This window comes from Lynx canadensis, chromosome B1 (genome assembly GCF_007474595.2).
Source record: "Lynx canadensis isolate LIC74 chromosome B1, mLynCan4.pri.v2, whole genome shotgun sequence".
Taxonomy (NCBI): Eukaryota; Metazoa; Chordata; class Mammalia; order Carnivora; family Felidae; genus Lynx; species Lynx canadensis.
The window spans coordinates 199,221,688-199,248,861 of record NC_044306.2 but is presented as its reverse complement, the minus strand read 5'-3'; the positions used below and the strand labels follow the sequence as shown (position 1 = coordinate 199,248,861).

General features: G+C 52.0%; 1 protein-coding gene across 3 annotated transcripts in view; it reads right to left on the bottom strand.

Moving 5' to 3' along the window:
• The window catches only part of SLC2A9 (solute carrier family 2 member 9), a 256,488-nt gene that overhangs the window by 209,813 nt on the left and 19,501 nt on the right, over positions 1 to 27,174 (bottom strand). The window contains exons 1-3 of one of the 3 annotated variants that reach the window (XM_030314205.1): positions 23,897 to 24,664; positions 11,790 to 11,890; positions 4,359 to 4,457 (exon numbers count right to left, since the gene is read on the bottom strand). In XM_030314205.1, the coding sequence (XP_030170065.1) occupies positions 4,359 to 4,457; positions 11,790 to 11,852 (162 nt within the window). In that variant the 5' untranslated portion in view covers positions 11,853 to 11,890; positions 23,897 to 24,664. Of the gene's footprint in view, positions 1 to 4,358; positions 4,458 to 6,939; positions 7,060 to 11,789; positions 11,891 to 23,896; positions 24,665 to 27,174 lie in introns of those variants that run through there. The other 2 variants (XM_030314204.1, XM_030314203.1) reach the window with 2 other exon arrangements.

Below are 27,174 nucleotides of genomic sequence, written 5' to 3'. Positions count from 1 at the left end.
AGACCCACATTAATACAGTGAACTGATCTTTGCAAAAGAGCCAAGGCAATACTATAGAGCAAAGATGGTCTTTTCAACAAATGGTACTGGAACAATAGATATGCACATATCAGAAAAAAAAAATCTAGACACAGACTTTATACCTTTCACAAAAATTAACTCAAATTGGTTCACAGACATAAATGTAAAACACAAAACTATAAAATTCCTAAAAAAAAACAGGAGAAAATCTCGATGACCTTGGGTGTGGTGACTTTTTTTTTTAATGTTTATTTATTTTTGAGAGAAAGAAAGCATGAGCAAGGGAGGGGCAGAAAGACACAGAATCCAAAGCAGGCTCCAGGCTATGAGCTGTCAGCACAGGGCCTGATGCAGGGCTCAAACCCATGAACCATGAGATCATGACTTGAACCACAGTCAGCACTTAACCAACTGAGCCAACCAGGTGCCCTATGGTGATGACTCTTTAGATATAACACCGAAGACACGATCTGTGAAAGAAATCATTGATAATCTGGGCTTCAATTAAATTAAAAACTTCTGCTCTGGGAAAGACAATGTCAAGAGAATGAGATGATATGCCACAGACCTGGAGAAAATATTTGCAAAGATACATCTGATAAAGATCTGTAATCTAAAAATATACGAAGAACTCTTAAAACTCAACCAAAACAACACAAACGATCTGATTAAAGGATGGGCAAAAGATGTGAACAGAAACCTCACCAAAGAAGATTTATTGACAGCAAGTGAACATTTGAAAAGATGTTTCTATCTTTCCCAAAAACATATGAAAAGGTATCCAACATCATATGTCATTAGGGAATTGCAATGGAAACGAGATACCAGTACTCACCTATAGAACATCCCAAATCCAAAATACTAACAACATCAAATGCTGGTGAGAATGGGAGGCAATAGGAAATTTTGCTCATTGCTTCTGGGAATGAAAAACAGGACAGCCACTCAGGATGATGTTTTGTCTGTTTATTGCAAAACTAAACGTACTCTCCCTCTTTGATTCAGCAATGGTGCTTCTTGGTATTTACACAAATGAACTGAGAACTTATGTCTACACAAAAACCCGCACATGGATGTTTACAGCAACTTTGTTCATAGTTGCCAAAACTTAGATACAGTCAAGATGTCCTTCAGCAGGTGAGTGGCTCAATAAACCGGTACATGCAGACAAGGTGTTATTACACTGTATTAATACAATGCATTAATGTATTGAATATTATTCAGCTGTAAAGAACAAAGGAGCTTTCGAGCCATGAAAGGACCTGGAGGAAACTGATAGCGGGGGAAGCTTTTGGGAGTGAGGGATACGGAGGGGGGAGTGGTTCCCTGTACTTGCTACACAATTTTGCTGTGAACTGCTTTCAAACTGATCTAAAAAATAGTTTCTTAATCGAAAACAAGTTTTTTTTTTAATTTTTTTTTCAACGTTTTTATTTATTTTTGGGACAGAGAGAGACAGAGCATGAACGGGGGAGGGGCAGAGAGAGAGGGAGACACAGAATCGGAAACAGGCTCCAGGCTCCGAGCCATCAGCCCAGAGCCTGACGCGGGGCTCGGACTCACAGACCGCGAGATCGTGACCTGGCTGAAGTCGGACGCTTAACCGACTGCGCCACCCAGGCGCCCCTCGAAAACAAGTTTTAAATGACCGAATTGCTCCTTCCTCCTGTTCCCACAGTCGTGGCTTGAACTTCTGTTTTTCCATCCACATCATTTCATTCAGGGTTCTAGTTTCACATGGCTTTTTGGTCCACAAACCATGAGTGCAAAGGTTCTCCACCCTCTGCTGGAGTTTCTGAACTGTCATGATGAGGCAAGAGTGTAAATTTCCAATCTTCTTGTTTTAATGTTTATTTATTTATTTTGAGAGACAGAAGAGAGAGTGAGCCAGGGAGGGGCAGAGAGGGAGAGAGAGAAAGAGAGAGAGAGAGACAGACAGAAAATCCCAAGCAGGCTCCACACAGCACAGAGCCTGGAGTGGGTCTTGAACCCACAAACTGGGAGATCGTGATCTGAGCCGAAATCAAGAGTCAGATGCTTAACCGACTGAGCCACCCAGGCGCCCCTCCAATATTCTTTTATAGGCAAATATGGACAAATCAGATCCTCGTGTCAGGACGAGGTCACAACGACGAAATCAAAGCCACTGGCTTCAGTGAGAGTTTGGGGAGGCCATCTAGGTCCCTGGCTTTCAAATGGATCTTAGCATCAGAGCCCATTTTCCAAATGAACTTACACAGAGTCCCAAAACGTAGAAGGGTTTCAAACAAAACGAAACAAACTCAACAAAAACTAGAGCTGTCCTGGCACTCGATTCTGACACACTGCATTTTCTAATACAGTCATTATTCCTCCCAGCACATCAACCGAGAAATGTGTAGACATCCTTTCCAGATTATTGTCCAAATAACTGGTGACAACATTGAACAGAACAGGGCTCAGGAGCAAGATGTAGAAACTTCCCTCTCCTTTCACATATATAGACGCATTTGCAAAGATGTAATGATGTACTTATTTTGGACATTCTGCTGTAAAACTTTCCAAATGCACAGGAAAGTAAGGGAATAGAACAGAAACACCTACATCTGGATTTTATGGTTGTCATTATTTTCCCGTATTTCTGTCACGAATATAGCACTGATTTTTTTTTGTCTCCTAATTTGGACAAACCAGCTCTAAAAGACGTCTGAAGGACTGTTGAAGGACATCTGAATTTTTAAAAGGCAATTCTGCCAAGTTCAGGGCTCCTGGGAACTTTTTGCGAACCCCTGGTCCAGCCTCCCTTGTGGTTTGCACATGGGGATACTGGGCTCCAAACAAGGCCCGAAAAGCCTTCAGAAAGGTCCATAGCCTGGCTTCCGTTTGCCCCTTTAGCTCCTGCCCTGTGCTCTCCAAAAGGCATTCTGCGTTCCAACTGCATCATGCCTGCATTCTTTTTTTTTTTTTTTAATTTTTTTTTTCAACGTTTATTTATTTTTGGGACAGAGAGAGACAGAGCATGAACGGGGGAGGGGCAGAGAGAGAGGGAGACACAGAATCGGAAACAGGCTCCAGGCTCTGAGCCATCAGCCCAGAGCCCGACGCGGGGCTCGAACTCACGGACCGCAAGATCGTGACCTGGCTGAAGTCAGACGCTTAACCGACTGAGCCACCCAGGCGCCCCATCATGCCTGCATTCTTGCAAACATGTCACAAATGGCATGTGCCTTTGTTTTACCTTTAAGGTGAGGCTGAGGCATCACTTCCTCCAGAAAGCCTCCAGGTAGCCTTGACCTACCTCGCCATTGCGGGGTAAGGTGGACGAAGGTGCAGGTATGTCAAGCAGAAGCCAGCACCCCCTGGCATGGATAGCTACCTAAGAGCCTAGGTAGGCGGAACCAAATCTGAACCTGCAAACCAGCAGGGAGGTGTTAGGAGGGCCTGGGGATTGCACCTATAAGAGGAAACTCCAAAAGTGAAGTAAGTATTGCTAAGACCCTCACTCAGAAGGGAGTTGGGAGGACACTGAGGAAGCAGGACCCATGCAGGGGCTCCTGTTTCAATTCTGGGAACACCATGAACGCTTGGCTTGTGGCAATTACAACGTGGCCAGCTCTTGGAAGGCCTCCTCTACTGAGGACTGAAATAGAGACAACGTAACACCTGTTAGCTACCTAGTCAATCCTGCATCCGGTCCTCAGTGTAACTCCCTCAGCACCGATCATCATTCCTTCAGAAGAAGTTTGGTAACCTTGTGGGTTCTGCCTTTAGAAACCTGCCCACCCCACCTGCAATTCTGAGCACAAGGTCCATTTCCGCCCTCTCTGTCTCCCATGCTGCAAGTCCTACGACCCCAGATAAACACCTTCGGTTGCTTTACAGACTCTTCTTGATTGATATAACCTAACGACTTGATTCCAGACCGAAACAAAAGCCAGACAAAACAGACACCCGAATGACCACTAGCGGTAATGTAAAGCCATAAACCCAAAAAGAACAGATCAAGAAAATGTTTATGCATAAGGTCTCTCCGTGGCTCTGTGCCGAGGAGAAGATCCTCAAGCACTGGCCCCTGGGAACTCCGGAGACCCCTGTCCTTGCCCTGCACTCTCCCAGGACCCTCCAAGGCAGGGACCTGAACCCTCCACATTGTCACCATTGTCTGTTTCTGTACCTCCCATCCTCCCCTCACTCCTCCCCTCGAGGGCAGAGGCTGGTCTCACTCCTCTCTCTCCCTCTCCTAGGTCCCAGTGTCCCGCAAAGGGCTGGCACAGAACCAGCCTGGGAACACTCCCGAAGTTTTCCGCGTGGCTGCAGCGCCCTCTGCCGGGCGCATCCCGCAACCGCGGGGCACTCACCAGAGTTGGGGCGTTCACCACCGACAGGTTGTACCCATAGAGGAAGGAGGAGCCGAAGGCGCCCACCAGAGAGGCCACGATGAGCCAGCAGGACCAGTCCTGGAAAGGAGAGGACAGCATGTCAGATCCGGCCGTTGGGCACAGAGCTAGGGGCCCACAGGACGCACCCGGGCTGTCCCCTTGTCTGGGGAAGGGGCCCTAGAGAATTGCCCCAGTTCCCGGAACCCGCTGACAGGTGGGATCGCTGTCCACGACCACTGCGCAGGCGGACGCACTGGGGGAATGCGGTCAGCCCACGGAGTTCAGTTTGCTTCTGCCTGCTGCCACAGACCTGTGACTCACAGACCCACAGTCCTTAGCAGGTGCTCTGTAAGCAGCCACACACTATTATTTTAGCTGAATGTGCCCACTTTCTGGACCACATAGGAGCAAAAAGCAAAGCCAGACTTAGCCGCCAATGGTAGCGGCTGGCACTTACAAGAGGTATGGGCCAGGCATTGAGCTGAGCCCTTTCAGGGTATTATCTCACGGAACGCTCAGATCAGTACTATTTCATCCCGATTTGATAGGTGGGGAAAGAGACGCGCCGAGACGTCCGTGGTGCTGTCTGGGATGGGGGCTGGAGCCCATGCAGTCACCCACTGCACCGCACTGCCTGTCCCCCAGTGCCTCGTCATCTGGGAACAGTGTCTAGGGGCCTGAGGCTGCTCACAGCTGCACAGGTGCACACACGTTCACATGCACGCATGCACACCACTGCACACGGCCTTCCAGGCCGAGCTGTCAATCTCCAGGCCACCATGAGCACCGCAGGACAAGGACGTGCAGAGAGACACAGGGCTCAGCCTGGAGAACAGGGCATCTGCCCCCATGTGACCCTGTCCTTGGTCCGAGCGTGGTCACAGTCAGGACAGGACCATGCAGGAGAAACATCTGAACCCCCTGGCCGGAGTTGACCAGCTGGCAGAGGCTGGAGGCAGAAGGGGTTCCCATCCGAGGCTGGCCAGCGGAATGTGGGCCACTCTCCAGATGGAGGGGACCCAGGTGCTCTTGGAAGTCACCTTCTCTGTTATCATAAAATGTGCGCATGTATCGGGCCAGGCCCTGATAAAGCTCTAGAGATACAGCAGGAAACAAAACAGACAAGGTCCACAGTTCAGGGAACTGCGTCGGTCAAATACTGTCTGGAGGAGAGAGCTGGACCCCGATAGCCAACTCCCGGATCCGCCCACGTCAGTAGTCTCCTCTAGCAGGGGACGCGGTGCTGGACGGCTCTACCAGTCAGCTGTGGGAACCTGAGCCGCTTTCTTCACCTCCCTGGGTCTCATCTTGCCCAGCTGTAAAATGGATCTAAGAACAACACTGGCCACATAGGTTGTTGAGGAATCAATGTGCTGCCGGACGAGGATGTTTAGAATGCCGCGCGCACACAGGGAGCGTTCGGAAAGGCCGCCCGCTCGTTTTACTTTCCCTCTGGCCCCGCCATACAGAACGGCTGTTGTTCGAATCAGGTGCCAAGCTGCCTCTTGGCCCTGCCCGTGCAGATTCGGGCCCTGCCCGAAATTCCCCTTCTAGAGACTTTGGCACCTGCGACCCTTTCCCAACGCCTTCTCCTCTGAATGAAAACTCCACCCCCTCTTTGGTTCAACTCTGTCCTACCCCCAGCTCTGCCACTTAATGACTGTAACCTTGGGCCAGTGGCATAACTGCTCTGTGACTCAGTGTGCTTATCTGAAAACGGGGATGATAATAGACCCCACCTCACAGGCTGTTATGCTGAAGAAAAGTTAATTAAGGCAGACAAGGCCTCTCCTGTCCTGTGGCAGGTGCTTGTGAGCATTAGCAGCAGAGTCGGTGCGGTGCCCAAGGGTCTTACTTTTTGAGGGGGGGGGGGGGGCTTGCTTCCAGGCACCGAGCCTGAGGCAGAGAAGGTATTCAGTAAGTGCCAGTGAGAGGACGGAGGGGAGAGAAAGGGTTTATAAGCCACAGGGCCGGACATTGCCAGGTGTGGGGCCAGAATGGGTTTCTACAGGAAGAAGAGCCCGAACTGAAAGAGATTCATTGCTAGAACAAGAACTGCATTTTGGACAAAGGGCCCATCCTCCGCGGTCTTCTATCTTTGCACTTGTCTTCTGGGTCTCAGCTCAGATGTCACGCTGCCTGACTCCGTGGCCCGCCCTGGACCCCTTCTCTTCCTGGACCCCCTTGCCCTGTCCCCTTGTCTGTACCCATCAGAAGCTAGAGAAAGGCAGGTGGGAGTCTCTCCTTGGAGCCCCTGCCGCTGCTTGGCCAGCAGCGCTGCTTGGCCCACCCCCTCTCACCACCGGCCCCGGGGGACAGAGGTACCTGCTGTGGGGGCCGGGAAGGAAAAGGAGACACCACCCAGCACCTGCCAGGCTGTTCACGAGCACGGCCACGTTGCCAGAGCTGGAACTCCACGGCCAAGGTCACGGGGACCGGGGTGCCGGCTCTCGTGGCAGGCTTCTGTGACCCAGGGCCCCAGGCGGCGGAGGCAGCCGCAGCCGCCCACGCTGGGCTTTCCCACCCCCTGGCAGGTCCTGAGGCCGCTTTCTGCGTTTACCTTTCTGGTCCTCCTGCCCGGTGTCCCTCTCAGGGCGCGGCCACACTCGGTGGCCCCCGGATGGCCGGGGCTGCGCGTCAGGGGAGCCCAGGCCCGGGAGTCCATGCTCCCGCAGGCCATCCCGGGGCATCTCGGTGCAGGAGGCAGAGTCCACGAGGGGGCGGGGGCCTGGCAGGAAACGCGGCCGCTCTGTCTTGTCTGAACAGGAAACGGGCACCGTGCGCTTTCCCCCCTGCTGTCATAGCAGCACCGAGGAATCCTGGAGGGAAACTGGCCTTCTCGGGAACCACCACTCGGGGTATGGATTTTTCCTTTGGCATCAGCACCTTTCATTTTCCTGGCCAACGAGGCCAGCGAGCCGGGAGGGGAGCGCTGGCCATAAAGCCGGGCGCCTCTCCGAGGATCGGCACAGAACGCCAGGTCACCGACGGCAGGGAAAGCCGGCTGGGGTCCCCACCCTGCCTCTCTAACTGCGTGTCCTTAACCTGGTCACTTGGCTTCTCTGAGCTGCTGCATTTACGAGGGCAACACGGAAGACCGATCCCGCCTGGACTGCCCTGCAGTTCCTCTGAGGCTCAGGTAGAAAACACACGGCCCCGGCCAGCGTGCTGGACATGGGCGTGGCCGCCCTTAGCTTGGGCACAAATGGGGAGGCTCTGGGTTTGGAAGAAAAAGAACCTGCCAGTCGGTCATTCCTCTATGCTTCTCATTCAGCATTGGCCCGGGGAATACCTCCCACATGCCCGCCCCAGGCTGGCTCAGCTCAGGGAAAGCATTAAGGAGGCAAGACCTCTCATGCACACCAGACGTCATGAGAATTTGTTCACCATGTGGCCAACTTGCCCTGGATGTCGGAGAAGTGTACCTTTAATCGTGACAGGTTTAGGACAGCTTGCCTCGGCCATTTGCACCCAGAGGCAGAGAGTAGGGGCACAGGCCGGTGGGCAAGGGCCTGACTGGGGTATTCAGAACCCCTAGGAGGCCAGGGAGGCCTCAAGTCCGCAAAAAGAGACGGGAAGCAAAGAAACTAGGTGTAGTGGAACACAGGCACTGAAACTGGGGCTGGATCACGGAAGACTTTCCGGAAGAGGTGATTTCTGAGTAGCCCTGGGAAGCATGCAGGCAGAGGGTGTGGGGTGGGAGGGCGTCGAGCCAAGGCCTGCAGGCACAGATACCCTGGAGTACTCGGGGGAGGAAGGTAATTGAGGATGGCTGGGCCCTGAAGGACGGGAAGGGGCAGCGAAGGGACAGCTGCCTCCCTGTGTCGTGAGGACCCTCGCTGTGCTGTCCGGATGGGGGCGTTATTCTCACCCTCATTCTTCCTCCCCTACCCCCTCTTTAGCTCAGGCCCTTCCTGCCTGACTTCATCTGTAACAGGCGGTCTCATCTGATCTTGCTAAAACTCAATCTGAATCAGGTGCTCTCTCCCCACCCCCACCCCCCGTTGGAAATTGTTCTGTGCTTCCTCACTGGGGTTGAAAACTCAGCAGGCCCCAGGCTCCAGGAGGTCAACACAAATGTACACAAAGTAGGAGGAAGGGGGGGTGGTCGCTGGTGTCGGGGATGCCCCTGCGCTATGAAGGCTTCCAAAGTCAGCAAGCATTGTCCACCGGCCAGCAGGTACCCCGGGTGTGGACTTGAGGCCCCCCTCAAAGCTGTCCCTGCACGCCTCTCCTGCCTCAACTTTGCTGCCCCAAAACCTGCTGAAATTGAGCTCTGAGGGTAGAAACCAGAGGGGATGCAGATCCCAGGGGTGGAAAGAGACCAACTGCCAGCGGCCGCCCCGGCCCCAGCCCTGCACCTGTCCCAGAACCGAAGACCGGACGCACATCTGTCCAGCCACACAGCAAGGCTTGTGCAGACTTCACTGTCCTTTCTGTCCCACAGTCTGGAAGCGGCGCTTGGCCTGAAGAGCTCCTCTTATTGGTGGAGGTAGCTGTCCATTAATTCCCTCCCCGGCCAGCCCGCAAACGAGCCCAGAGGTGAGCAGCGACTTGGCCAAAGTCACACAGCAGTGTCCGGGCTCCAGCTATGCCGAGAGCCTGGCCTTCAAGTCAACTGCACCCCCCTTCCTTCAGGCAGGTAAGTGATCCCAACCCCCCGGGGCTTTTCAGGGTGACCCAGTGAACGGCTCTGATTTCTGGAAACGCTTGAAGTTGATAGGAGCGGCCCCCTCCCTTTGCCCCAGCTTAGCGGTTCAAAACTGCCTGGGTTTGAGCCTCCGCTCAGCCACTTAGGCTGTGAGCTCTTGCACGAGTCACTCGGCCTCTCTGTGGCATCATGTCCTCATGTGTAGCATGGGCATGATAACAGTGCCACCACCTCATAGACCTGTGGAAGATTCCGTGAGTTTATACTGGAAAAACACCTAGAATCGTGGCATCTACAACACCCAGCATACGATACAACGAACACTCATTATTTTTTAGCTCACCTTGTCCCCGGATAATGTGTTCTATCTGGACCAAATGTTCTCATCCCTTTCTAAGTCAGTGCCATCACGCAAACTCTGTGGACAAAGATTTGCCCCCCTCTAGGGAATCAGTGTCCTCAGCGGTAGAAGGGGAGGTCTGGGGCCATTTTGATGCCACTGGACAATTGCTAAGGACTGTTCTAGTGCTCAAGTTTGGTCTCTTGGTGGTGAACATGATGTGTGGTAGATTCCTGGACCGGAAGGCAGTTAACCGGGGCTCCTGATTACCGGAGCACCCTCCTCCTGCCCCTCATGGAACATGTCTACACTTGGCCAGGTGTGTTCACACCCACGATATCACCAGTGGAGTTGGGGAGAGCTGGTGCCATCCCTGCATTTGCACGGCCTGTGGCCCCATGCTTCCCGGCAGAGCCTGAGAAGATGAACTCAATTAAGGATGTGGTCATTAGACACGTGTTCCCAGGTGTTCTGAGGCTGGGGCACCATCACCCTCTTCTGACACCTGTTCCGGCATGCACACACCCATTCACCAATATTTGTGGAGTATCTCCTCGTGCCGGTTCTCCTGGCCCTTGCTCAGGCTTCTCCTCTGAGGACTCTTAATTTGCTCATCCTTCAGTACTCAGTCCCCTGACCACCTCCTCCCAGAATCTTCCCTGGGCCTCTCTCTGCCCCTCTGTGTTCCATAAGCTGCTCACAGATTTACTGTCTATGACCGCCCGTACTTATAAGTGTCTATTCTCATGTGTGCCTGTCCCTCTGGACAGAAGCTCACCAAGGGCAGGCATTGTGTGTGTGTCTGGTATTGAGTGACTGTGCCCCCCCCCCAAATTCATATGGTGAAGAGTCAACCCCCCACCACCTCAGAATGGACCGTATTTGGGGACAGGTTCTTTGAAGAGGAGAGTGAGGTGAAGTCAGGTCACTAACGTAGACCCTACTCCGATACGACCAGTGTTTTTACAAAAGGGCTTAGGACAGAGACACACATAGAGGAAAGTCCATGTGAGGACACGGGGGGAAGACAGCCATCTTCAAACCAAGGAGAGAGGCCTCAGAAGGCATGAACCCTTCTGATGTCCTTGATCTTGGACTTCCAGCCTCCAGATGTGAAAACGTGTATCTCTGTTGCTTAGGCCACCAGCCTGTGGTACTTTGTCATGATGGCCTGAGCAGGCTAATCCAGTGTCCTGAGCCTCTTAGCATTCCCAGTTTTCTTCCCACCTGGCTCAGGGCTGGGACCCGGTAGATACTTATGGCACTGAACTCAAACTGTCCTCCGGATGGTATCCTGAAGCTAGAAAGTCAGCTTGGACAAGATGAACATTTTCTTCCAGGACAGGGCAGGAAAGGAAAAAAGGGGGCGTCTTCTATTGAATATCATTTAAGCAGAATGATTGAGATGACTACAGCCCTTCATTCATTACACCAAATGTCTAGACAGCAGAGCCTTGACTCAACCTAATATGAGCACCGAGAAAAATATAGTGTCTGCGTGGAGGGAATCGCTGTTTATTTAACGTGACTCCGCCATGTCCCCGGATGACCTGAGGAGGTGGCTGGGCCTCCTCGAACCTCCATTTCACCCCTATGGGTGGGGACAATCACTCTCAGTCTGCCAATTCCACACTTCCCTGGCAGCTTGGTAAATACACCTGTGTGGATCTTTTCCTGCTAAATAAGGTTTATTGAAAATATGGACATATACTGGGGTGTCTGGGTGGCTCGGTGGGTTAAGTGTCTGACTCTTGATTTTGGCTCAGGTTGTGATCTCACAGTCTATGGATTTGAGCCCCCCCGTCAGGCTCTGCCCTGACAGCATGGAACCTGCTTGGGATTCTCTCTCCCTCTCTCCGTCTCTCTCTCTCTCTCTCTCTCTCTCTCTCTCTGCCCCTCCTCTCCTTGTGTGCTCATGCTCTCTCTCAAAATAAAAAAAAACATTTAAATAAGTAAATAAATAACTATCCAAGGACTCCTGAGCAGTGAGAGTCTCTCTAGATGCCCAGGACATCCTGGAGGAGGGACAGAGGACTGAGCCTCGTGGCGGGATAAGGGGGGGAGTTTCAGTGTGTCCTAAGGACATCAACATCATTGCTTTCACACATCGGTGTCCCCCTGTTGCAAAATGACTTTTGGAGCGAAGACTCACCCCCACCCCCCACAACAAGTCCTGAAGGCCACCAGCAGGTGATATGTTATCATCAGCCGAAGTACAATGCCATCAGTGGCCTGTGCCTCACGACACATGCTTTGTGGTTCACAAGGCAACTTGCCATATGCCTTTGCTTTTATCCCCTGCTGTCTCTTCTCTGCCTGACCTCGCCTCAACCTACATCTCCCTGGGAGCAGCGAGGGGGCCAGGAGGGACTGCCCCAGAGTCACCAGAACAGGGACAGATAAGGAAACCAGGACTGACCAATGTCTCTTTCACCGAATCACTTTCTTTGGAATCTGTGGAGTCCTGTTCGCTGACCGTCATGGCTTATTTGTCAGATTTTGGACTGGATTTCCTTGTTCCTGAGAAAGAGGAAAAAGGAAGAAGTCATTAGGCGCTTGCTGTCACTGATGGATAATTAGGGGAGGCGGCCCAGATGAGGGGGCATGGTGAGGACACCAGGACGGGGGTGCCCGGCTCCCCCGGAGACCTAAGCAGCTCTGTGCTCCTCTCTGGACTCGGTGTCTCCATCTGTGAGATGGTTGTGTTGAACTACCTCTGTGTTTTCCACACTTGCCACGTTGCTTATTGGATACAGGCCCCTCCCCAGAACATTCTCATTCAGACAGCCATTCTCATGGTAGGGCACATCTTGGAAATACCAAAGTTTCTGTTCCCAAGATGGGAAAATAAAAGCAGTGTAAATCAAAACCAAGTGCCAATCTCCCCTGTCAAATTGCAAACAGTTCACCAAAATTGTAACAGAATCACTGGCAGGACAGACCTTGAAAACTATGCAGCTTTACTGGAGTTTGGAAATAGGTTTCTAGAGGCATAAAAATATTTAGGCCCTTTGGGCCAACTACTCCATCTATAAAAAGTTATCCTAAAGCAGCGATAAAGAACGTGCACAAAGAGTCCAGCCTGAGACCTTCACTACAGCATTTTTCACGTTAAAAAATGGTATTCACAAGAGAAAAAAAAAATCCAGCAGGGAAGTTTAAATAAGTTATGGTACATCCGTATATGGAAACTCATGTAGCGATTAAAAACTGTGTTAAAGAACATTTCATGTCAGGGTGCCTGGGTGGCTCAGTCGGTTAAGCGTCCAACCCTTGATTTCGGCTCAGGTCATGATCTCATGGTTCATGGGATAAGGCCCCACATCAAGCTCTGCGCTGACAGCATGGAGCCTGCTTGGGATTCTCGGTCTCTCCCTCTCTCTGCCCCTCCCCCCCTTAAAATAAATAAACATTTTTTAAAAGAACATTTAGGGTGTGTGGGTAGGGCATCTGACTTCAGCTCAGGTCATGATCTCACAGCTCATGGGTTCGAGCCCCGCGTCGGGCTCTGTGCTGACAGCTCAGAGCCTGGAGCCTGCTTCGGATTCTGTGTCTCCCTCTCTCTCTGCCCCTCCCCTGCTCGAGCTCTGTTTTGCTCCCAAAAATAAACAAACTCTTTAAAAAAATGTTTTAAGTTTATTTACTTATTTTGAGAGAGAGACAGAGACAGCACAAGTGGGAGAGGGAGAGAGAAACCCAAGCAGGCTCCATGCTGTCAGCTTAGAGCCTGATGTGGGACTCGACTCCACAAAACGCGAGATCGTGACCTGAGCTGAAACCGAGAGTCGGGCGCTTAACCGACCGAGCCACCCAGGCACCCCTAAAAAAATTGTCTTAAAGGTTTAAAAATTTTTAAAAAGAATATTTAATGTCATGGGAAAATGCTCATAATCTTCCCTGACAAACAGAGGAAGATATGTTAAAGTCTATCCACCAGTTAACGTTGAAACTAGATGTACTTAGGAATAGACGCATGCTCTTAAAGGATGTATGTACTTAAACTGTGCCCATGCATTTTTTAATATGAAATTCAAGGTTTCAAAATCTTTGTACATCACGTTGTTCATTCAGCAGGTATTCATTAAGCCCCTAATGCCTAGGTAAAAGCAAGACAGACTTTGGCCTGCCCTGATGGAGCCTGCACTCTAGGAGACTATACGGTCTGTTCCTGGGGCACACGGAAGGCGAGTGGCCTGGCCCAGCACAGGACAGGAGAGCAGGAGGGGACTGGGCCGCAGAGGGGAGCGGAGGACAAATCACATATTTATGTGCAGAGAAAATAGACTCCCTGGAGGCGGCAAGAGAGACAGCAGTTTCCCCTTGGCCGCTGTCTTTTAGCCCATTTTTATCTGGTGTGTTTTCCTAGACTTCTCCGATTTTTGACACTGAAAAAAAAAAAAAATAAATTTCTATAACTAGAAAAACAAGTTTTAAAAGTTGCTTTAAGTTTAAAAAAAATGTTTCTGTTTTGATGGAGTCCTTAAAGTGTTGGGTAGCCAAGGAGACATAAGCAATACAATTCTGGAAAAATACCCAGTCCTTATAGGATGACGGGCTCTGCGATCCAGACGTCATCTGAGCCGGTCTGACGAGGATGTTGGTTGGCAGGCTTCCATAGTCAACACTCGAGTGTGACATCCGAGGCCCTCCCCTGAGGAGGGCCACACACTCAGCACATGCTCAGGGACAGTCCAGCCCACTGGACCTCCATTTCCAGGCCATTCTTGTGTTCCCTGGACTGTCCCTGATCCTAGAATGCCTTTCCTCCTTCCCATGCACGGAAGGAAGTGATTCCGAGTTCCCAGAAGGAACAGTCAGTCAAGCGGAGGTGAGCCTTGAAGGTGAGATTCTGTGCCCACCTGCCCAGCACAAGGCCAAAGGCAGACAGCTTACACCCCAGGCAGTATGGAGCCATGAGTTCAAATCCCAGCTCAATAGCTTACTAGCTGTGTGACTTGGGGAAAGTCACTTAACCTCTCTGGGCCTCTGTTTCTACATGTCAAGTAACGAATAGTAACAGGACACATCTCATCGGGCGTTTGTGAAGATTAAATGATTCAATGTGTATGAAGCACATAGTAAATGCTAAATGGCATCATCATCATCCCCGTTCTCCCAGCAAATGGCTCCTGTGGGGCACGGATGAGGCATTTCATTTGTAAGGGCCTCACGGAACAACATTCTGAGATGGTGTCTTAGAACTGGTTACGAGAGGGGGAACCATTGGGCATGCGAGCAGAGAGCCCTAAACTGCTTCAAAAGACTCCTCTAAGGCTTAAATGGAATCGTGAATAAACATAACACCGATATCCGCTCTGCGTGAAGTTCCAAACTTGCCAGCTCCCTATCTTTTCGGTCCGCGGTAATAATACAAAACGTGCTGCTGTTCGAGTCTAACACTCTGGCGTCCACTCGTGTGGCCATGCCAGTTCTTAGAAGGTCAAACGACCGCAGCCATTGGTGAACAGCCACATTCCAAGCCCCCAGAGTGCCCACCTGCCACAACCCAGCAGCTACAGAGTTAACGTCTACCAAAACCGAGCCCCAGGACTCTGTTCCTGGCAATCTGATTGCCCTCCACCTAGGTTGTCCCTGGGGTTAAATGTTTAGAAGATCACCTCGCTGCCGATAAGAAAACCTTCGCGGTCGCCATGTGTCTGTCGCTAGGGCCAGCCATGTTAGAAATAAAGTAAGCAAGCCTTAGGGAAGTATCTTTACCCACCCAACCTGTCACACAGGGTGGGTCTGAGCCCAGACAGCTTCTGGTCAAATCCTCAGTCGCAAGCCTGGGTTGGCTGGAAAGACAGAGGCAAAGAAAAGGCGCTGTTGACATCCGTAGACCGCAGAATGTCAGCGGACGGCCCGGGTGGACTTGTTCTCCTAAAGCTGGGGGTCACCTCCCTTGAAATGCCTGCAGGTGCTGCTATTCAGCCTGCCACACGAGCCCAGTGGTGCCAACCAGCACCTGGCTCACAGCTCTGAACAGGAAATGCCACATACTTCCTATTCCCCCCACGTTTTGATTGAGCAATATTTGCCTAGGGCTTTATTCTTTATTTCCAGGGTTAATTCTCTGCTGACTTTGGCATGGAGCTAAAGCTAACCCTAAAACAACATCCTGAAAGGAATGTGGAAGATAGAGCAGCTTTGAGAGAGAGAGAGGAGGAGAGAGAAGGAGAGAGACAGAGAGGAAGGAAGGCAGAAGGAGATAACTGGGTTATCAGCCATTGGAATAATTGCCTTAGCCATGATCACTCATTATCCATTTCATTTTATAGCAGCATTCATCAAACCCCACGCTAAGCACTTTATGTGCATTTTCTCACTTAATCTTCACCTAAATTGATGTTCAAATCCCTGACTTTTCAATTCCCTTATTCCAGCTGCTCTCCGAGAGTCTTAGAAATTCTTGAAATCCTCCCCAAAGCTGGTCCATGTCTGTGAACATAACTCACCTGGTTTCTGGAGCCCCCCTTGCCTGTTACGGTCTAAAGAACAAACAGAATACGCTTCATAGATAAATCAGCTCCCCCATATAATCAGATAGAAGCCTGGGAAACTGTGAAAGAAAGCAGCACTAATGATTAAATGGCATCCAGCTATTACTATAAACATTCCTTAGTGTCTATCCCCACGAGAGATAAATGATTAACAGCCAACTATTGATGGCAAGCTCAGCTTATTAAAAACATGCCAGGGGGTCAACAAGTTCTGGACCAGAGTCAAAGGCAGAGGTGTTCTGGCACAGCCACTGTTGAGTATCGGGCTGACCTTCTTGCGTGTCCGATGGCTTCCTGCTAACGCGAGGATATGACCAGCGCAGGATCTGCCCAGGGCACGGTGAGGGTTAAGTGACATGACACACGACAGCTGTAAAGCAGGACACGAATGGTGCACGTCGATCGGGTTCTAAGCCCAAATGGGCAAGACGAAAAGTTTATTCTTGCTACTCTGTCAATGTCAGAGTATAATCAGCCCCGGGAGAAATACAGGAGAGCCGTCAACTCTGAAATGCCGCACCGGTGGTCACTGCTGTTGGTGGCGGTTTACGAATGCCACAACGTCCCCCCGACCTGTCCCGGTAGCTCGAAAGAGATGCCCACGTGCGAGCCCTACTCTATCTTCAGGACTCTGAGACAAACGGAGGGCTGGAGCCGCAGAGGGGTGTGAGGAGAAGAAGTGAGGAATGCAAGAGCATGGCTGAGCGGCTCGGGGCCAGATCCAAGCTCGGCCAAGGGCATCAGAGCCTCCTCCTGACCAGTTCACAGAGAGAGCTGAGGGCATGGGGAGTGCGGAACGGTTCTGGGGTGAATCGTAGAAAGATGGCGCCCGGGAGCCCTACCCACCACGGAAAAGGGACTCTGTGCCTGGTTCAGGCATATGCTTGGACCCTGGGAGGTAGCACCGTTCGGGGAACTTGGAAAAGCCCTTCTGATTCCCTTGGCATCAACTCCGAGCACCCGGGCAGCCTTCTCATGGCTAACCCCATTTCCCCAGTTTCCCAACCTTGATGTTGACAAAACAGTGGACTGGAGAACGGGAAGAAACCACCTGATCCCCAAGAAGCTCCTACCCCAGGTGCCTTTATCAACCAACCTCCAGTGTCCGACCCAACCTGCCCATCAGGAAGATGACATTTCTGTGCCCGGGGTGATTTCAGCTGTGCTCAAGGAAATGCAGACACACCTGGGCAACGCAATGGCTCCCCTGGAGTTTTCAAAGCTCCCACAATTATCCATTTGGTGACCAACCCTTCCTTTTCCCAGTCACCTGACCTCTCTCTTGACATGTTTTTTAGCTGCGGCAAATCATTCTCAGAACCAGGATTATTCAACCATCGGTTTAGCAGCGTCTAGGTGGATAGTATAATACGATGACTAAGCCTGGGATTTCGTGTCAGACCTCCACCCCCAGCCTGCCCCTCCCCAGCCGTGTCACACAGGACAAGTCACCTGTCTGCCAAGTGGGGATAAGGGAGTACTTGTCTCAAAGTCATGTCATATAGACCAAACGAGATGTTGCCCTTGGAAATACCTGCCATGTAGCAAGCACCCAGTGAATATTCACTATGGCTATTGTTTTGGGAAGTCTCTTTCTTGATCACTATTTTTATTCTTTCTTATTTATTTATTTATTTATTTATTCTTTTTCAAGTGTTTTATGGAGCACCTACTATGTGGCCCACATAGTGCTAGAACCCAAGAAGGCTGCAAAGAAGGGTTAAACCTGTTACTTCCATTGGGTAATTCACAATCGAGTTGGAAGGATGAGCCAATGGACGATACCTGCATTTAGTAAGCACCTACTGTGTGCCAGGCACTGGTTAGGCAAAGCCTCATTTAGTCCTGAGAGCAGCCACTAAGTTTTGTTATCTCCATTCTGTGGTCAAGCGTACTGGGTCACCCCACTTGCCTGAAGCACCATAACTTATGGATGAGGACTGACGTTTAAAGCAAGACCACCCATTCCTCACCATTCTCCCCGCCATGTTACCGTTCACTGCTGCTCTGTGGGGAAGCCCCCCAAACCCCACCAAAATCAACAAGCCCATCGGAGCGAGCCTCGGGATCTTGCTGTCAGACACGCTTCTCTTTTTACTTCCTGGCCATGCGTGGCCGTGCAGCATTCAGAAAGACTTCCCACTTGGGAGGCTCTGCCATGGTGGGTCTTGTGGGCACATCTCTCTTGTCAAGGGTCTTCTTCCAGCCATTATCCCGTTTTCCTTCGCCATCATCAAGTTCTCCTTCTCCGTCGGATCGCTTCAGGCCATACACAAGGGTGTCTCCATGCCATCAATTTAAAAAAGGAGCTCGAAAGGAAGACATGTTGGCGAGGATGTGGAGAAGCTGGGGCCCTCCTACATTGCCAGTGGGAATGTAAACTGGTTTAGCCACCGTGGAAGACAGTCGGGCAGTTTCTCCAAGAGTAAACATAGAATCACCTTCTGCCCCAGCAATGCTACTCCTGGGTACAGACCCAAGCGAACTGGAAACAGGTGTTCAAATAAAACTTGAACACGAACGCTCACAGCAGTGCTCCTTACGGCAGTTTGTAGTGTGGACACAGTCCAAATGCCCATTAGTTAATGAATGGATAAAGAGTTAGGGTCTCCCATATAATGGATTGTTATTACTCAGACATAAAAAGGAATGAAGTCCTGACACACGTTTACAGTATGGAAGAACCTCGAAACCCTTATGCTGGGGTTAAAACGCTGGACACAAACAGTTATGTGTTTTCTGATTCCACTTAAATGGAATGTCCGGGGGGTCGGGGGGCCCCTGGGTGGCTCAGTCGGTGGAGCGTCCGACTTTGGCTCAGGTCATGATCTCGCGGTTCGTGAGTTCGAGCCCTGCGTCGGGCTCTGTGCCGACAGCGCGGAGCCTGGAGCCTGCTTCGGATTCTGTGTCTCCCTCTTTCTCTCTGCCCCTCACCTGCTTGTGCTCTCTCTCTCTCAAAAATAAATAAACATTAAAATAAATAAATAAATAAATAAATAAATAAATAGGATGTCCAGAAAAGGCAAATCCGCAGAGGTCGAAAGCGGATCCGTGGTTGCTAGGGAACCACTCTTTTACAGGTGAGGGGTTTGCTTTTGGGGAGATGAAGACGGTTTGGAGCTAGACGGAGGCGGTGTTGCACAACATTGTGAACGCACTCGATGCCACCTAACTGTTCACTTTAAAACGCTTCGTTTGAGGTTAAGTGAAGTTCACCTCAGTGGAAAACAAGACTTCCTTTGACTCCGTGACCTCCTGTTACCACCCCATTTCCTTGCTCTTTGTTACAGCTAAAGTGTCCCAAAGAGAATTCACGGTCTCTCCTTTGCCCTGCCCATTCTCGCTGGTGCAGAAGGTTTTTGAGCCGCCACCCCACCCAACTTGTTCTTATTGAGGACATCAACCATCCAAAGTCACTAGTCAATTCCCTATAACCTCCCAGCAGCTTTGGCGAAGGTGACCGCTCCTCTTCCTTCTGGGTCCTTCTAGAAACTTCCTTGTCCTAGGGCACCTGGGTGGCTCCGTCGGTTAAGCTTCTGACTTTGGATCAGGTCATGATCTCACGGTTCATGAGTTCGAGCCCCGCGTCAGGCTCTGTGCTGACAGCTCGGAACCTGGAGCCCGCTTCGGATTCTGTGTCTCCCTCTCTCTCTCTGCCCCTCCCCGACTCGTGCTCTGTCTCTGTCTCTCTCGAGAATAAATAAACATGAGGGAAACAAACAAACAAACAAACAAACTTCCTTGTCCTGTCTTCCAGCCAACACGCTGGCCTGGTTTTCCTTCGCCTGCTTCTTCCTTAGTTGGCTCAGCCGCTCTTCCTTGCCTGTGAGGCCGCTGATGTCAGAGCGTCCCAAGACTCGGCCCAATGGCCTCCTCTCTGGTCTGCAAACTCATCCAGACTCGTCCATCCACAGCCTTCAAACCATCTATACGATGCCAACTCCCCCGACCTACCCCTTTCGCTCGGACCTCTCCCCCGAGATCTAGACTCATGCGTCCACCTCCCCGTCAGTGCTGACGCTTGGCTAAGCTTCTCAAGCCGAACAGGTCCCAAACTGAACTTCCGACGTCCCTGTCCAAATGCCCTCTTTGCTCCGGCCTCCCCGTCTCCCCTATTGCGGCCGCCATCCCAGTTCCTAGGCCAAAGAGCAAGACTCCCTCCTCCCTCTGACTTCCCTCCTGGTGCCAGTTGGAACCACGACATCTCTCGCCACGTCAGCTCTCAGTTACACCCGGGCAGATGGTGCATCTCTCCCCGGGGACACCAGGGACACGGCTTGCCAGAGCCTCCAGACAGCTGCCCTCCTCACCCCACATTCCAGACCCCCTCCATCCAGAGGTGGCCAAGGCGACTTCGTCCGCAAACACCCAGGCCGAGGGACCCTCCCTGCCCCGAGCCTCCGGTGTCTGTCCTAGATCGAGTCCTGACTTGCTGCTCCCTTCGCCCAGAGTGAGACTCCCCTCCTTGTTCCCCCATGTCACGCAGCGAGAGCACCTCCCGACCTGGGTTCCAATTCTGGTCCTGCTGCTGACCGACTGTGGGATTAAACAGGTCATGAGGTCCTTGGTGACCAGGCCCATGTCTGCCTCTCCAACGATTCCCTCCGCTCTGTCCCTCTGCCTCCACAGGCCCCTCACCCTGGCTTCTCCTTTCCTCCCAAACACCCAAATTCCACCATCTCAGGGCCTTTGGACCTGCTGTTCCTTCTGCCCAGGGGTCCACCCTCAAACCACTTATGGCTCTTGTCCTGTGGGGTCTTCTCTCAAACGTCTCCTTAGAGATGCTCTCCCTCACCTCCCTGGCTGAACCGACCCTGATGAGGGAACGTAAGGCAAACTGAGGGCCATGCACAAGCTAACCCCCCCTCCCCCCAGGTGGGAGGTGTGTGACATTCCTCAGGCTCTCCCGGCTGCCCAAGAACAAAGGAAAGGGGAAGGCAAGAGGTTAACTGATAGAGATCCCAGTCGTGCAGGACAGAGTCTCCATCCGTTTACAAATAGCTTAGTTAATTATAAGGAAAAGGCAATCGTAACAATAACCCAATCTCCAGAAACCCACAGATTGGGTTTCCTGGAGCCCCAACATCACCCTCCCCTCCACAGTGATGTGGGGAACAGAGGCAAGAAGGAAACGGCAGGTAAAATTAAACTTCCTTATAACCTGCAGCCCCTTGACAAATACTTGAGGCAAAGAGAGTATATCCTTTCCCCAGGAAACCCTACTGTCCTAATGTTAATGGCTTACTAGAGGGAAAACAACCTTGGCTTGACCACAGCAATGCCTCCGGTGTCTCCTGAGTCCTCTTTAGCACATGAAAGTCCTTCTGGGGGCCTCCCTTTGACTTTACCTCCCCAACTCCATCCATAGTGTATAACCAGCCACTGTTCACAACCCAGTGTAGCTTTTCTGCCCGTGGACCCTGTCCCCGTGCTCTCATAAAATCACCATTCTTGCACCAAAGACGTCTCAAGAATTCTTTCTTGGCCGTCGACTCCAGACCCTCACCAGCCCAATACCCCATCAAACCCCACCCCGGCCCCAAGTCTGCCTGCCTGCCTACCTGTCTGCCTGTCTGTCCATCGCTCCCTTCCTCCTCTTCCTCCTTTCCCCTCTCCTGCTCCTCTCTCTCCCTCCTTCCCTCTTTTTCTCTCTTCCATTACCTTTTATTTTCTTCCACATACTTACTACCTGAAGTTACCCTTTTTGTCTATTTGTTTTGGGGGCTCTTGTCTTTCCTCCCCTGCAGAATGCAACCCCATGGCGGGGTGGGGGGGGGGGGCAGGGACCTTGTCTCTTATCACTGCTGTTGTTGTCCCAGTGCACGGAACAGAGTTCGGCACATAGTAGGCACTTAATGCATATTTGGTGACTAACTGACCAGAAAAGCCACAATGCCCGCTGAGCTCTCTCTTGCCCCCAGAAAACTCAGCCTGGACTGGCTGCGGGGGGCTCCTGCCAGCCTGGCTCCCCGGGGCCGACACGGAGCGACTCGAAGCGTTCTCTAGCCTGCGTCTGGTGGCGATGGCACTGAGCGTCCAGCAGCTGTGGGTCAGGGACCCTCCTAACCAGGCTGTTCTCTCACTGCCTGCATCCCACGCTCTCTGTGTGTTTCCAGAACCCGGACGCACAGTCTCTCCGTTGATGCAGTCACAACCTTCCAGGGGCCACCTGTTACACAGCTTTTCTGCCCCAGTGCATGCCGGTATGTGACCAGCAATCACCCTTGTCCGCTTGGCCCCTTCTAGCGGTTGCATCTGGGCCTCCCCACACTCGGCTCCCTTATCTGGAAGGTCCACCAGGAAGCCCCCAGGACTGGGCTGGTCCTGATGTGGACAGTTGATCCCCCAAATGAACCCTTCTTGATGAGAAAAGTCAGTGAACTCCGATGCAGCACCAGAGATGCTCTCAGAATTTGAGTCAGGGAAATAATTCAGAGAGAGACAAATACCATAGGATTTCACTCATATGTGGAATTTAAGAAACAAAACAGATGACCACGGGGGAAGGGGAGGAAAAATAACATAAGATAAAAACAGAGAGGGAGGCAAACCATGAGAGACTCTTAACAACAGAGAACAAACTGAGGGTTGCTGGAGGGGAGGTGGGCGGGGGGATGGGCTAAATGGGTGATGGGTACTGATGGGCATGAAGGAGGGCACTTGTCGGGATGAGCCCTGGGCGTCATATGGAAATGACGAATCGCTGGGTTCTACTCCTGAGACCAATACTCCACCGTTTGTTAACTCACTTGAATTTTTTTCTTTTAACGTTTATTTATTTTTGGGACAGAGAGAGACAGAGCATGAATGGGGGAGGGGCAGACAGAGAGGGAGACACAGAATCGGAAGCAGGCTCCAGGCTCTGAGCCATCAGCCCAGAGCCCGACGCGGGGCTCGAACTCCCGGACCGCGAGATGGTGACCTGAGCTGAAGTCGGACGCTTAACCGACTGAGCCACCCAGGCGCCCCTAACTCACTTGAATTTAAATACATAAAAAAGTGGGAGAGTTGAGCCTTCACCGAAGACTAGAGCTAATTTTAAGTAACATACAACTTCTACACTCAAAACTAAAGGCAAACAAGGGGTTCCATTTGTCACTGAGAATACTTCCGGAAGAAAACTGACAGGAGTGCTCTTTACTTTTATGAAAGTCAGAAATTAGGGCAGAGAACTTAAGAAAGAAAGAAAGAAGAAAGAAGAAAGAAAGAAAGAAAGAAAGCAAGCTCAAAGTTTAAAGAGGCTATCTCTGCTTATCACGTGGTGGCTTGGTATCACTTTGGGTTTTACCAGAGCCCTCGTGGGACTGTTACAAGCCCTTTAAGAAGACCTCACAAGCCCTTTAAGAAGAAGCATGGTCAGGGGGGTCTGGGTGGCTCTGTCAGTTAAGCGTCCGACTTCAGCTCAGGTCATGATCTCACAGTTCGTGAATTAGAACCCAGGGTCGGGCTCTGTGCTGACAGCTCACAGCCTGGAACCTGCTTCGGATTCTGTCTCTCTCTCTCTCTCTCTCTCTCTGCCCCTCCCCTGCATGCTCTCTCTCTCTCTCTCTCTCAAAAATAAACAATAAACATTAAAAAATTAAAAATAAAGAAATAAACATTAAAAAAAAAAAGAAGCGTGGTCAGACCCATGCATGGTTTAATTACCACTGTGAAAGAAGTTTGAAATATCGAACTTGAAAAAAATATCGTACTTTGAAAAAAAAGCGGGGGGGTGGGGAGCGGAATGTTCTAAGATACAAACCCTCGTCCTGGCTCACAGGTCTGGTTGAAGCTGAAGGAACAGGGCTCTGGCACCCACACAGTGACCCAGGTTGCCACCAGCCAGCAGTGTGACCTCAAACTACTCAACCTCTCTGAGCTCAACTTCCTTACCCGTAATCATAACCAGGACACCATGTCCCTCCGTGAAGATCAGTAACATGTGGACATAATACTCAGCACCTGAAACTTGTGCCTATTTTTAACACGTCCAAGTTAATCATTTATGAAATTCAGCGAGTCCAAGCAAATATTTATACTTAGCTGTTCATTCAGAGTTTCTCCCAGGCTGGTGTTCAGCTCGAGCAGAGTTGACCAACGAGAGCAACAGCCTTCCGCGGCCCGGAGCAGGTCTCCGTGAGTTTGCGTTCCCCAAGGAGACTCAGCATGTGGCTTAGGTGTCAAAGGACGGGCTGTGGACCAGACACCGGTTGCTTGGATTTTCCTGAGACCCGGAAACGCTCGTCGGAGCTGCTCGCCGAGCCACTGCTTGGTTCTCTCCCGAGTCTCTGGCCGCCTTCCACATTCTTCTCCGGGGCCTCCTCCCCTTCCCCGTGCCTATTCCCTCTGCACTTGCTGCCTGGGCGGCTCTCTCCCACCTGCCTGCTGATGACGCCCAGGTTCTACCCCAGCCCAGGTGTGCCACGTTCCTGGCCAGCCCACAGGACATGGGCACTTGGGTGCTGAGAGGAACCTCAGAATTAAGTGACCAAATGACGCCGGTGGAGCGGCCGGGTCGGTCTCTAGCACGGCAAGTGCTCGGAGACAGTCATGCGTCTGGAGCCAGGGCGGTCCCCCTGGGCTGGCTGAGCTCCCACACCTGCATGAATAATTATTATCTCAGACTTGCCAGGTCCCCAGCCTGCCGCCCTCCCTCCCGCCCTGTCCAAACCAGCTCCTCCACGGTCCTCCCGCGCCGGTCAGTGGCATCACCCTTCCCGGGAGGACCTGCTGTCCACACCCTTCTTCCTGGATCCAGAATCTGACCGCCTCCCATCAGTTCTTGCTTCTCAGCCCTAGTCCGAGCGGTCTTGCCAGCCCTGGGAGGAGCCACTGCCTCGGCCTCCCCTCCAGCCTGCTCTCCCTGCCCCTGCCCCTGCCCCCCCCCCCACTTCCCCACAGAGCAGCCAAGAGCTCCTTATAATGTAGGTTGGATCTCCTCCCTCCTGTGCTCAGAAAATGCCCCTCCCCATGGCTTCCGACCCTCTCAGCTCAGGATTATGTCCTCAGGCCTCAGCAAATGCTATAGCCTCTGACTCTGATGACTCGCGCTAATGCTGTTCCCCCCTCCCTCTTCCCCCTGCCCCTCCACTCTGGCCAACTGGATCCCTTTGGCTCTAGTACACTCTTGTCTCAGGACATTTTGTACCTGCTGTTCCTCTGCCTGGAACATCTCCCCCCCCCCCCAACCTCCCAGATCTGCAAAGGGCTCACAGCTCACTTTGCTCTGGTCTGCACCCCAACAGGGGTCGTTGGAAAGGACCCCCTGACTACCCGATATAAAATGCAAGCTCGTGATTAATCACCCCCATAATCTCCCATCTATCCTGCGCTGGTTTACTTTTGAAGGGCTCCAGTCGCCGTCCGATGAGTATTTACCTGTTCGTTGACCTGGATCCTCCGGCTAGAATGTGTAGCCCAGAGAGCTGGGATAGGGTCATGTGCTGGCCACCCTTCCTGCCCCCGTGGCTCTAGTTCCTACCTTCCCTGTCCTGCTCTTGCCCTGGGACGCCGGCCCTAACGGACAGCATCGGCTGACTCCCTTGCAAGAAGCCATCGGCCCAAGGGAGGTGTGGGCAGGAAGTCAAAGGGTGGGAAGACAAGGAGGTCGGGCATCTCCCCTGCGGCCCAGTCCCCCCAGTTCAGCAGCTCTGGCGACATTTGTACCCTCCCCAAGTGGAGACGGCCCTCCTCCTTCTCAACACCACCTCCTTGCCTTGTGCCCAGAGTGAGCCTCAGCATCATGGAGAGCCCGGCCATTGTCCATCTGTTCCTTTACCCCTCCCCACACCTTGGTAAGTCCCTAGACTTGTCTGGGGTGGGTTCTGTTTGCTCCCGAAACCCTAGCCCAGCCACCCAGTCACGTTGACTGCTGTGCCTGCCACCTAGAATGCATTCTGAAACACGGTGCTCGATAAATACTTCCAATGAATTCATTAACTAATGAATTAATCAGCAGAAGGATGAATGGGAGGAAACCAATATGCTACTTAAAGGAATGAACAGATCAATGAATAGAGCAGGCCGCTTTGTTTCTGTGAAGGAAAGAATGAATGAAGCCAATGAACTAACTTCTAAGGAAGCCTAAACAGAAAAAAAAAATGAAGAGAAGCCATGTGTTCCTTTGAATTGTGTGCTTAGCAGCGTTCTGAATCTGTCTCCTGTCCTGGCTCTTACCTCGAAGGGTAAGATTACAGGCCCTTTCCCCCCCAGCCGGATGGATGAGGGTTCTGAGATCCCCTTGACCCTGGAGCCCCAGCTGCCGGCCCCACTCTCCCGGCCTGGCCGCACGCAGGCTGAGGTCGTGCATGGACCATTCAGGCTCACCCTCTGTCCAAACCAGCAAAGACTCTTCCCTGCTCAGAAGTCTGCAGGGCCCATGCCCCCGCACCACAGAGAGGGAATGGACCCCAGCGGCTTCTGCAGCAAGAGAGGACCTCGCCCGCTCAGCAGGAGCGCCGCCCAGACTCCCCCATTCACCCTGCAGCCTGCCGGCAGGCGGTCCTTTCCTGGCTTGTGACAACTCTAAGGCTGGAGAAGCAGCAGTGGATTTGGAAGAGAGACCCACAAGCAACTTAGCCTTCCAAGGCGGACCGTGGCTCTCCTGGGTCTGCCAAAGCTTGGGCCAGAGCGAGGGGCCCGGGGGGAAAAAAACACAAAATGGCACATCCACGTGCAGCTGGGCCAGGAAACACAGGGCGTGGACGGTGAACTTGAAGCTGGTGCCCTTTTCTGTCTCTCTGTTCCCTGAGAAGCAGCTGCTGGGGACAGCTGAGCAAACAGAGGCTCTCCCTCCGCGGGGCTGGGGCCAAGAGGCCAGTTTCTTGCACAAAGTCAGGGGAAGTCACGTGCTCCATCTGGCGAAGGGAGAAGGGGCAGGGGCAGGACTGACACCCCCGCTGACGTCACTGTTGTGCCCAGGCTGGCCGGACTTGACCACTTAGTTCAACCTTTACAGCCCTGCATGACCTGTTGGGGCTATGAATGTGCCAGAGGCTATGTCGGGGGCTCATTCCACCCTGAGAAGCAGCCACAGGCGAGGCCTCAAATGGACACTTTTTCGCTGCATTTGGCCACGCAAACCCTGCTCATGCGCTCATTTGTTCGTTCATTTCCTCGTTCATTTCTTCGACAAAGGCTTCCCGAGGACGTACTAAGAGCCAGGTCCTGAGTTAATTGCTGGAGGTACAGAAACGAATCAGATAAAGCCCCTCCTATAAGGGATTCACACTCGGAGGAGGGAGACAGACACACAGCAGTGGGGAAGGCTCTGTCATTCATTCGGCAGGCACTGACGGGAGCATGTGCCGGGGTCCCGACACT